The 13,005-nt window shown below is 37.8% G+C and overlaps 1 protein-coding gene across 13 annotated transcripts in view; it reads left to right on the top strand.

Annotated features, from left to right (window-relative positions):
- The window catches only part of MYBPC1 (myosin binding protein C1), a 97,551-nt gene that overhangs the window by 22,274 nt on the left and 62,272 nt on the right, over window positions 1–13,005 (top strand). For 8 of the 13 annotated variants that reach the window (XM_060164519.1, XM_060164523.1, XM_060164513.1 and 5 more), the window contains 3 exons: window positions 6,085–6,123; window positions 6,678–6,713; window positions 8,398–8,508. In XM_060164519.1, coding sequence (XP_060020502.1) covers window positions 6,085–6,123; window positions 6,678–6,713; window positions 8,398–8,508 — 186 coding nt within the window. The remainder of the gene's footprint in view (window positions 1–6,084; window positions 6,124–6,677; window positions 6,714–8,397; window positions 8,509–13,005) is intronic. The other 5 variants (XM_060164516.1, XM_060164524.1, XM_060164525.1 and 2 more) reach the window with 2 other exon arrangements.

Here is a 13,005-nt window from a genome sequence, read left to right as displayed (position 1 = left end):
AACAAGATTGACAGGTGCAACAGAGCTGCCCTCCAGCTTACACTAGAATCCCTGTCCTCCACCCTCCCCCAACCCTCAGTCTATCTAATTGTGTGTTTTTTTGAAAGAAAATTAATGTATTAAAAAAAAAGAAGAGGAAGAAGAAAGAAAGAAAAATGAAATTTACAGAACCGTCCAAGTCAAGTGTCACTCCTTTGTGCATCTTTCCCCTGAGCATCCTAACGCACTTTCACTTCCCTTTCTTCCTCCTGCTTTTTCTTGGACTGATTGCTTCTGTCATAAAATCACCCTTCCCTTCACTTAATCCCATATTAATGTTTCACTCCTTTTCCTAACATGTTGTAAGCTTTGTGAGGGTCAGGCACTGTGTCTTAACACTCTTTGGGCTCCTTATCTCATTTCTTCCAGCAGCTGGCAGAGAGCTGCATATGGTGATCTCCTAATAAATACCTGTAGAATGAATGATCAATTGAATTTCCATGCTGGCTTAGCTGCTCATCAGACAGACAATGGTAATCTAGATAGATTTTCATTTCCATTTGCTGGGCAGGAGGGGGAACATCCCATGCATACTCTTAGGCAATAAGGTTTGGAATGGGATGCCAGTGCTGTATATTGTAAGATCAGCTCACTTAATGCTATTGAAAATGGTCACGGCTGGATAGAACATTTTCAGCACTTTAGTTAGTGCCCTATCGAATTAGTTGACATATATTCAATTAATAGCTCCAAGACTCTCACTTTTAAGAACATCATTCATAGCCATGCAGCCTCAATATCTTTCCCAGATTGACTGAATCATTCTGTGACAGGCTGGAAATGTTCTGAAAATTTGTTTGTAGCCGCAGAATGTTGTTTGGTTCTGATATCAATCTTACACGTAGTGTTTGTGGTTAGATTTGCCAACTTTTCACATTCACTGAGAGTTTCTGGTAAACAGCTGATTTCTCAGGAAGGGGTTTATTATTTGCTTGTTTGCCTCTGGACTTGTCCATCCAGGTATCCTGTTCTCTAATACTGCCCACTTTGTCTTGGAGTTGAAATGACAGAGATGACAATAAAGAAATGGGTTTAACCAAACAGCAACATGAGAATTTAGATATGCAAATCCCTTTCAGAGTGATCATACTGAGAGATAATGTCCTTGAAAAAATAATGCTGCTGTGGCTTAGAATTCTTCCAGAATAATCGCAGGTGGCAATTCAATGGAAAGCTAAGTATAGAGAATTTTCTATACCTTCAATGGAGCCAAAGATCTGCCTTCTATTCTAATGTTCATTTATTCATCTCAAGTATTCACTGAGTGTTGGCTAAATGCCAGGGGCAGGTCTGGGTGCTGGGTCCTGCCCTCCAAGAGCCAACTTTAGGAGACTTTAGAGTGGAGAACAACTATCAGCAGAGGACAGTGCATTTCAGCTTTGGAAGCAGACAATTGTCATGGAGGGCCATGGGTGGAGAATAATGTGGGTGCTCAAGTGGGATCATACCTTTTTTCTTGATCAACCAACACCATACGTGTGAACACAGGATAATGAGACTGAGTCTCTTCTATGCCTTAACAATTAGCCCTGTGGGATGTTTCAAAACTGGTCCTACTAGTGGTTCCATGTGAACTAGCGGCATTAGAATCAGAGAATACTTTGAAGATCAGTGCTCATTTTAATGCCTAAATTCTAGTACATAAATTTTGATTTTTATTTTATTTTTTACTTATTTTTAAAGATGACTTTTTTTTTAATTAATTAATTTTTAAATTTTTGGTCGCGTTGTGTCTTTGTTGCTGCGTATGGGCTTTCTCTAGTTGCGGCAAGCGGGGGCTTCTCTTGTTGGGGAGCACCGGCTCTAGGCGCACAGGCTCAGTAGTTGTGGCTTGGCGGGCTCTAGAGCGCAGGCTCTGTAGTTGTGGTGCGTGGGCTTAGTTGCTCCATGGCATGTGGATCTTCTGGGACCAGGGCTCGAACCCGTGTCCCCTGCACTGGCAGGCGGATTCTTCACCACTGTGCCACCAGGGAAGTCCTAATTTTTGATTTTTAATTTTGTAATTTATCAGTTTATAGTCGGTATATTTTTGGGTAAGCCCAATTGGGATAGTTACTGCCTCTTTTTATTTTCCTTCCAGAAAAATTACTGCCCTTGGTAATTGTTGCAATGGAAGTAAAAGCTTACTTTCTTTTCCCAGGCATCATCACTAACATTGCCACAAACTATCATGAATGAACCCTGTGTGTATTAACGATCTCATAATTTGAGATGAAGATTCTTTTGGCATGAATGTGGTTGTCAGATGAGGAAGTGAATCAGCAGAAGTTCCAGCGAACTTCTCCTACATGCTATGATTTTTTTTAATTAAAAGAATGATTAAGGTTTTTCTTCATTTAGGTCCCTTTACATCTACAGTATCTTTATCTTGGTGCTTCTTACTAGCATGCTAAAATATTTTTGTGCCATTTTACCTTTAGGTATCAGACAATCAACCATCTACTAAAATGTCTCTGCTTTACCTGTGTATTCCAACTACATGATTTCTTTGTAATAAACTTTGTTAAAAATTAATATCACTGTACTTCACGATTTTAAAACACAATGATTATAAAATACAACATTGATTTAATAGATTTGGGGGAGAAAAAAACTCATTAAATAAACGTATTTATGGTAAGATGAATCCTGATTTCAGAAGCACCAAAGCATGGAGACATGTGTCTTCTCATTCAGAAAATATGATAAATTAATCAAATGCCTCACAACATGTTGAATTAATGTTAGCTGTTTTTGTTATTGCCTTCTATATGTGGTTGTTTTTGTTGCTGTTATTATTTTGGTAACATATGCCAATATTTACTACAACTGATTACTCTGCTTGAGGAATTCATAAATTTGTCTACATCAAACAAGGTATTGTATCAGTATTTAACTGAGGTGTGTTTACAGTACATTTTAATTTTATATGCTTTTATTCTAAAATCTCAACAATTGTCCCAAGTATGTATACTTTAAAAATTGATTTAAAAAGGCGATTTAAGTCAGCCATAGGTAGAAGTCACTTTATGCCCAAGAGAACTTGGAGATTTATAGGAATGTATACGTTCCACTGTCTCTGGTGTTCTCTCCCTCACATTCCAGATTTCCTTCTGTGGACCCCCCAAAAATTCCAGGCTTGTAATATGAGACCAAGTTCTTTCCCTACTTTCCAGGTGTTCTTCATTGGGAACTTCTGTGTTGAAAGAATCATTTTTATGGTTTTATAAATGCTATTTTCCCATGACTTAAAGACACATTTTGGTAAATTTCCCTTCTACATAGCTAGGGAAGATAAGTCTGTCGCTTTCGGTCCGTGGTGTCATGTAGGCCGTATTCTAAAGAGCCAAAAATAGATGTTTAAGTTTTCATCATCACTGTAGTCACTTTTAAATAGAAAACAAGAAAATATGACATATATTTTATTTTTTGTTTGAAAATGTTCTTTGTATGATGCCATGCCTTTCATATATGTGATGTTGGATCACGCATAACCCAGAAGGTTTGGATATTCAGTTTCCCTCCTAGCAGTAGAACCTTTCTATGGTAAATAAGAACAATTAAACCTCTCATTCTTAACCAACTCAACCAAATTCAACCAGGCAACTTTTCAGGTATTTGGGGTCAGAATCCCAACATCTTAGCTATATTTCCCAATCTAAGGGGATGCCAGGACCAAAACTACTTTTATTTATGTATTTATTTAAATATCAACATTTTGTTTTATTTCTATTTATTTTTAAAATTTGTATTTATTTATTTATTTTGGGCGTACTATGCGGCTTGCAGGATCTCAGTTCCCGGACCAGGGATTGAACCCAGGCCACTGCAGTGAAAGCCCAGAATCCTAACCACTAGGCCACCAGGAAACTTCCCAAAACTACATTTAAAAGAAGGGAAACAATAAATGTTGCCCCTCGTCAACTGTATTTTTCTAGCACTTCAGTAAATTTGAAAATGCATGTACAATGACTCAAATATTGCCCACTGAGAAGTAATTACTGTTTGGAAATAATGTTGGATCATCTAGAGTATCTTTTATGATACTTTGAAGCACTGCTTTCATATGTGTTGTCTTAATAGTCTAAAATAGTTGTGTGTGTCCCCCACATAGTCTTAACATTTAGTGGACTTTGAAACTACTCACCCATCAAATGTTTGCTTAAAAAATGGCTTCTCTTTTCACTTTAGTTTTATGAACGTGTGTGAACACTCTTTTCCCAATCATTTTGCATTCTAAACAATTAACTCAAGGGTTTATTAGGCACTGTGCACAAAGCAAACAACCACCAAACCTGTATAAAATGAAGTGCTCATCTGACTAAAAATGGTTCTAGTTTCTAGTTTCTATATAACAGAGGAAGCTCCTTTCTAGGATGTGGTTGAGTTTTAAAACTTCATTTTCAAGAATTTTTACAGGACTTTAGATCAAGATTCTTTACATAGTTTAGTAAATAAAGGCCTTCAAATAGGTGTCAAGAATAAAATACTACATACTGAGTTAAATGTACGGCAAATAAAATAGAAAAATTGCAAGGTATTTTATTTTTGGTTATGTAAAATTTTAATTGTTTAGCAGTCTTCTGAAATACAGAATTCCCCTAAGAGCTCAGAAATACCTATACTTCCCCAAATGCAAGATTTTGTGGAAAGTTAATGGACATTCCAGGAGAAAAGGATTCAAATGTGAACTAAGTTTGCGAAATGTTAATAGTGTATCATTTCTTATCTCCATCCCCAGTGCCAACACACATGAGCACACTGATGGCTTTGAGATATCCTTCGGTAAAAGCACACAAACAATACAATAAAACACAAGCATTTAACTTTATTTAGCCTAGCGTTTTGCAAGCTTCTTTGACCACAGAAAGCTTCCGCTGAAGAATCCCGAATCCCACAGTATCCAGTGAATCGCCTCTTGGGTTCTGAAGATATGACATTAAGGTTCTCTATATATTACATTAGTTATTTTGTTAAAAAGTAACAAAACATATCTCTGGTTGACAGTTTAAGAAATTTCAGACTAGTAAATAACATACGTTGTAAATATACTAATAGGTTATGCCTGTGCCCTTTCACCTCTTGTCAGAAATTTTTAAAGCACTTTTTAATTAACAGTCATGTGCATTTGTTTTCTGTATCCTATTTTATATAGTCGTTTAAGTTCACATTTTGAAACCCGTAATTATTCTAATATTTTAAATACAAAGATTATTATTATTTACACTAACACTAGTCTTCATGCTTTGAGAGGGAAGAGGCAGAGGTTCAGATAACACCAAATACCTATTTAAGCATCTAAAATGTAAGACACTTTGAAATTTAGACATTTTAGAAAAGGGAATATTCAGTGTCTTTGCACAAACACTACAAGGCATCTTTTGAATTTTACAAATGGGTAAATATTTTACACATATATAAAATATTTGTAAATATTTTACAAATTGGTAAATGTTTTTCAAATTATATTGGCCAACACCAATATAATCTTGGGAAAAAACAGATAAAGTCCCTATAATAATTATTGGTGAACTTAGTAAGTATGACAAATTGATTTATACTAGTTAATGTTGACTTTTGTTACCTAAATATAGAAGGGGAATTAATTATAAGGTTTTCTGGGGGTATTGAGTTTTCAAATTATATAAAAACATATGCTTTCATGTCTGTGTCCAAATGAATGCGGTATATGAATTATGCTGTCAGTGACTTTGGCTACAAAATAAGAACTTGAAAACCACCTCCATTGCTGATGTCATCAGGGTTAGATTTTTAACATTAATTTTTTTCCTAGCTTACAATTATATAAAACGTTTGCATAGAGTACCATTTTTAAAGCTACTTTCATTGGGATTACCCAACTCTCTCACCCTTTTATTTGTTTATTTTTCTCTTTTGCCTTAAATCCTGAAGTCTAGTCTTTCAGGTGGAAAGTCTTCTAAGGCTTAGTCATCAGTTAAGTGTTTTGTGTAGTTTCTCTTCTTCTTTTGCAGATTTCTCTTTTCTCAGGATACTCGGGATGAAGGTCTTTTCTCCTTAACTTTTTATTCCTCTTTCTTATTTCAGATGAAGAGGAAGCCTCCCCGCCTGGTGCCCTGCCTCCAGGTTAGGATGATTCCAACCCCTTTCCCCACTTTGTAATTTATTACTAATTGACAGTAAAGATAATGAACCGACAGGGCACCTTGATGAGACAACGCTCAGAGCAGGGGACTCAGGTCTTGCCGAAGAGGGAAAATGTTGGCTTTAATGGCAATTTCTTTTTTTTAACATGAGAAACTTTTTAAAAAGAGGCTTTCTTTGTGTCTTTATTCCTGTCCTGCCCCTAGGTTCTTTGTGAAATAAATAAAAGTAGTAACTCTTGGGTATAAATTTTAGGGGCAAAAATGTCTTTCATTTCTGGCTATATACTCTTTTCCCCTGTTCTTTAGATATTTGGATTTTTTTAAATTTTATTATTATTTTTTAAATAAAACACATACTTTTTATACACGTTTTCAAAATTAAAGCCCTACTGATTTTCCATCCAAGCCAACTTCTAGCTTTTTTTCTCCCCATCATGAAAAGAGACAGGATTTGGGGGATCCGAGAAGGTTGAAGTCAGCACTCCATTTTCTCCTCCTACCCCTTGTATCATCCAAATCACGCTTTCCTTTCAGGTTCGGGTAGTCGGGCCCTGGAAAGAAAAGATTCAGGTGAGCACACGCCAGAAGCAAGGCGTCCCGACCCCATCCTAATATAGTAATCACTAATGACCTCATTTCTTGAAGCTGTATTTGATTCTAATCTTGGTTTTATTCAGTTTGTAGCTTTTATAGCAATCTCTTATTACATTCCTCTGACTAGAAAACTAATGCATTGAGAAACAATTAGTTTTGCATGACACACACACACACACACACACACACAAATTCAGGAATCTAGTCACGTATACCACAGGTTCATTTGTTTCATTATCACTGTCATTTTTAACATTTGGCAAATACACAGAGATGAAGAGACTTTTAAAATCGCCATTCCTGGGATGTATCAACGTTAGATAATAATTCATATTTTTATGGAAATTTACATACAGTTGAAAGAACACCTCCAAATTCTGCATGGAGCCACAATTCTGGATGGTTATTTATTTATTCGTTCCTTTGTTCATTCAACAAATTTGTTTGAGGGCCTATTATTATCCTGCTATGGGAGTCTTACGGGCCAGGCATTTTTGCAGACGCAGATATAGAAATGAACAAAACAAAAAAAAATCCTTGTCCTCTTGTTCCAAACATTAATGGCCACTATTTGCTATTACTATGAATATTACAATTACACACAACATAAAATTTTCACATCAATTTGGGTAATTTTTTAAATTGTGTAATCATGTGACTACATTGCCTAACTTCATTGTGAAAATGATGGCCTATGAATAGGAATACTAAGCATGATTGATACACGGGAACTAGAATAACTAAATCTGCATTTCCTCCTTTTCAAGGAACATTAACAGGTTGAGAGTTGGCAACCCACGCATTTTTCTTCCAGTTATTAAGTGGCTAAAACGGAACTTCTCTTCATTCAGTTCTCAGAGACAGGGGAACTTTCTACCGTTCTCTCTCCTACCCTCTTCATTGGAGTTGACTGCTGATTAATACCTTCTAAGCACCTGGAGTGAAAACTAGAAAATGCAAAATAAACTTCATTTTCAGCTTGTCTGTCTTCATGGGAAAGCCTCAAAGAGTTTATTTTTCTTTCTGTTTTTCTAGCTTTTTTCTTCCCTTTCAAGACGCTCCTAGAATTCTTGAAATCTGTGCCTGCAGGTCATGATCTGTTACTTGTCAACCTATGGCCACATCTATACAACCCAAATAGAATTATCTAGTCATACCACAGCGAGGCATCTAGAAATTCAAGGCCAGGCTTGTTTGTCTGACCTTTCCCACTTGAGCTGCAAACTGATCCATCCCTTTAGTCTTTTCCAACTCAGATGTTGTATAGACATGACGTTATAGCCAGTCACCTGGAAAAACAATGAGAATACTGCTTTCATAGCTGCCCACCATTATTTATCAGGGGACAGGCAGGATTGGGAAACAAAGGAAACTTGTCTGCTAGGAAAGAGTAACAACCTTCCTGAAAAGTTTTGCTATTTCTAGGAATTAGAAAATGTTCCTTGATCCCATCGTGGAAGAGATATCCCTGTAAGAATGGGAATCTGTCACTCTCTACTGATGGCTGTCGGGTAGGTGGATAGAAAGAAAGATGTTATATTTATCCAGGTTAATTAGACAAAGAGAAGCTTCAGCATTGACAAGAACAACAAACCCAGGTAAGTCTGCCCAAGAAGAACCTGGCCCTGGAATGATCCTTTTCCTCCTTTCTGCTCATTAGAATGGTCTGTTGGCGAATCACCATCAGGGGAGGACCAGGATAAGCAGACTGCCAACAATCAGCTGTCCACCCTGTTCGTGGAAAAGCCTCAAGGTGGAACAGTGAAAGTTGGTGAGTGCCAAGCATTAAATCCTGTTCTTTTTTTTTTAAAAATAAACATGAAATTCACATAATATAAAATTAACCGTTTCAAAGTGAATAATCAGTAGCTATTAGTACACTCAATGTTGTGCAACCAAGTTCCCAAATATGTTCATCACCCCAAAAAGAAACCTTGTATCCCATTGAGAGTTATCCCTCATTCTCCCTCTAACCCCTGGCAACCACTAATCTGCTCTGTCTCTAAGAATTTCCCTATTCTGGATATTTAATATAAATGGAATCACACAATAATATATGACCTTTTATGTCTGGCTTCTTTCACTTAGCATAATGTTTTCACGGTCTATCCAAGTTGTGGCATGAATCAGTACTTCATTCCTTTTCATGGCTGAAAAATATTCTATTGTATTATGTACTAAACCCTGCTTTTTATAACCTGAAAAAGTGAGTGACAGCTTTCATTTCAGTAACCCGTACACGTAGTAGTTGAGTGGCGGGACCCTGGAGACAGGGTAGGTTCAAATCAGTTTTCTCATCTGTAAAATGGGAATAATACTACTTGTGAAGTATTTTGAACAGTACCTGGTATATCTTAAAGCTCAGAACCAGTGTTTGCTGCCATTTCAACACACCTCGTTCCATAAGATGATTATAAATCTGCAGACATGCTGGATCATTACATTTAGTATCTCAGAGAAAGCTGGTCAGACAGATGGCTCAACTTTGGATATATTCATTCGAAACATATCGATTACACACTTCCTGTTTTAGACACTGTGCTGAACACTGAGTAAAATATGTGATCACTCAGAATTTACAGTATTAATGGGAGGAGCAAACAAGAAGAAATTTTAAAAAACAGAACATCACAAAAGCCATCACAAGTGCCATGAAGGAAATAAACAAGGTGGTAAGCCAGAGAATGACCAGGGGGTCCAGGAATTTTAACTAAATGAATTTTTGTAAGGAAAATATTGTAATCAGAACTAGTCTTTGACACCAAATCTGCAAATGAACACACAGCTGACTACAGTCTGAAAATTACGTCTTTCAGGTCTAGAATGTAGAAGCACACTGCATGTGAATGAAACTTTTTGCTCCCCTCATGTTTCTGCAAAACACCAAAATGCTAGGAGGGCGACTGGGCTAGAATTTTGGTGTCCTTTGAGTCTAATGAGTCAATACAAACAGGAGTGCTGAAAAAATAAACTCAAAAAGATGGCGGAGTAGAAGGACGTGCTCTCACTCCCTCTTGCAAGAACACCAGAATCACAACTAGCTACTGGACAGTCATCGAAAGGAAGACACTGGAACTCACCAAAAAAGATACCCCACATGCAAAGACAAAGGAGACGCCACAATGAGACAGTAGAAGGGGTAAAATCACAGTAAAATCAAATCCCATAACTGCTGGGTGGATGATTCACAGATTGGAGAACACGTATACCACAGAAATCCACCCAATGGAGTGAAGGTTCTGAGCCCCACGTCAGGCTTCCCAACCTGGGGGTCTGGCAACGGGAGGAAGAATTCCTAGAGAATCAGACTTTGAAGCCTAGTGGGAATTGATTGCAGGACTTTGACAGGACTGGGGGAAACAGAGACTCCGATCTTGGAGGGCACACACAAAGTAGTGTGCACATCGGGACCCAGGGGAAGGAGCAGTGACCCCAGGGGAGACAGAACCAGACCTACCAGCTAGTGTTGGAGGGTCTCCTGCAGAGGCGGGGAGGTGGCTGTGGCTCACCGTGGGGACAAGGACACTGACAGCAGAAGTTCTCGGAAGTACTACTTGGTATGTGCCCTCCCGGAATCTGTCATTAGCCCCATCAAAGAGCCCCTGTAGACTCCAGTGTTGGGTTGCCTCAGGCCAAGCAACCAACAGGGAGGGAACCAAGCCCCACCCATCAACAGTCAAGTGGATTAAAGTTTTACTGAGCTCTGCCCACCAGAGCAACAGTCAGCTCCACCCACCACCAGTCCCTCCCATCAAGCCTCTTAGATAGCCTCATTCACCAGAGGGCAGAGACCAGAAGCAAGAAGAACTATAATCCTGCAGCCTGAGGAACAAAACCCACATTCACAGTAAGATAGACAAGATGAAAAGGCAGAGGGCTATGTACCAGATGAAGGAACAAGATACAACCCCAGAAAAACAACTAAATGAAGTGGAGATAGGCAACCTTCCAGAAAAAGAATTCAGAATAATGATAGTGAAGATGATCCAGCACCTCGGAAAAAGAAGAGGCAAAGATCGAGAAGATGCAAGAAATGTTTAACAAAGACCTAGAAGAATTAAAGAACAAACAAACAGAGATGAACAATACAATAACTGAAGTGAAAACTACCCTAGAAGGAATCAATAGCAGAATAACTGGGGCAGAAGAACGGAGAAGTGACCTGGAAGACAGAAAGGTGGAATTCATTGCTGTGGAACAGAATAAAGAAAAAAGAATGAAAAGGAATGAAGACAGCCTAAGAGACCTCTGGAACAACATTAAATGGAACAACATTCGCATTATAGGGGTCCCAGAAGGAGAAGAGAGAGAGAAAGGACCCAAGAAAATAGCTGAAGAGATTATAGTCGAAAACTTCCCTATCATGGGAAAGGAAATAGCCACCCAAGTCCAGGAAGCACAGCGAGTCCCATACAGGATAAACCCAAGGAGAAATACGCCAAGACACATAGTAATCAAATTGACAATAATTGAAGACAAAGAAAAATTATTGAAAGCAGCAAGGGAAAAATGACAAATAACATACAAGGGAACTCCCATAAGGTTAACAGCTGATTTCTCAGGAGAAACTCTACAAGCCAGAAGGGAGTGGAATGACATACTTAAAGTGATGAAAGGGAAGAATCTACAACCAAGATTACTCTACCCAGCAAGGATCTCATTCAGATTTGATGGAGAAGTCAAAAGCTTTACAGAAAAGCAAAGGCTAAGAGAATTCAGCACCACCAAACCAGCTCTACAACAAATGCTAAAGGAACTTCTCTAAGTGGGAAACACAAGAGAAGAAAAAGATCTATAAGAACAACCCAAAACAATTAAGAAAATGGTCATAGGAACATACATATCAATAATTACCTTAAACATGAATGGATTAACTGCTCCAACCAAAAGACACATGCTTGCTGAATGGATACAAAAAGAAGACCCATATATATGCTGTCTACAAGAGACCCACTTCAGACCTAGGGACACATACTGACTGAAAGTGAGGGGATAGAAAAAGATATTCCATGCAAATGGAAATCAAAAGAAAGCTCGAGTAGCAATACTCATAACAGTTAAAATAGACTTTAAAATATAGAACGTTACAAGAGACAAGGAATGACACTACATAATGATCAAGGGATTAATCCAAGAAGAAGATATAACAAGTATAAATATGTATGCACACAACATAGGAGAGCCTCAATACATAAGGCAACTGCTAACAGCTATAAAAGAGGAAATCGACAGTAACACAATAATAGTGGGGGACTTTAACACCTCACTTACACCAATGAACAGATCATCCAAAATGAAAATAAATAAGGAAACAGAAGCTTTAAATGACACAACAGACCAGATAGATTTAATTGATATTTATTGGACGTTCCATCCAAAAACAGCAGATTACACTTTCTTCTCAACTGCACACGGAACATTCTCCAGGATAGATCACATCTTGTGTCACACATCAAGCCTCAGTAAATTTACGAAAATTGAAATCATATCAAGTATCTTTTCTGACCACAACGCTATGAGATTAGAAATGAATTACAGGGAAAAAAACGTAAAAAAAAACAAATACATGGAGGCTAAACAATACGTTACTAAATAACCAAGAGATCACTGAAGAAATCAAAGAGGAAATCAAAAATACCTAGAGAGAAATGTCAATGAAAACACAGCAATCCAAAACCTATGGCATGCAGCAAAAGCAGTTCTAAGAGAGAAGTTTATAGCAATACAAGCCTACCTCAAGAAACAAGAAAAATCTCAAGTAAACAATCTAACCTTACACCTACAGGAACTAGAGAAAGAAGAACAAACAAAACTCAAAGTTAAATAAAGATGCAGACCTCCTAGAGAATGGACTTGAGGTTATGGGGAGGGGGAAGGGTGAGCTGTGACAGGGCGAGAGAGAGTCATGGACATATACACACTAACAAACGTAGTAAGGTAGATAGCTAGTTGGAAGCAGCCGCATGGCACAGGGAGATTGGCTTGGTGCTTTGTGACAGCCTGGAGGGGTGGGATAGGGAGGGTGGGAGGGAGGGAGACGCAAGAGGGAAGAGATATGGGAACATATGTATATGTATAACTGATTCACTTTGTTATAAAGCAGAAACTAACACACCATTGTAAAGCAATTATACCCCAATAAAGATGTTAAAAAAAAAAAACCTCAAAGTTAGCAGAAGGAAATAAATCATAAAGATCAGAGCAGAAATAAATGAAGTAGAAACAAAGAAAACAATAGCAAAGATCAATAAAACTAAAAGCTAGTTCT

The sequence above is a fragment of the Lagenorhynchus albirostris genome, chromosome 11 (genome assembly GCF_949774975.1).
Source record: "Lagenorhynchus albirostris chromosome 11, mLagAlb1.1, whole genome shotgun sequence".
Classification (NCBI taxonomy): domain Eukaryota; kingdom Metazoa; phylum Chordata; class Mammalia; order Artiodactyla; family Delphinidae; genus Lagenorhynchus; species Lagenorhynchus albirostris.
This window is presented reverse-complemented; position numbering and strand designations above follow the sequence as displayed.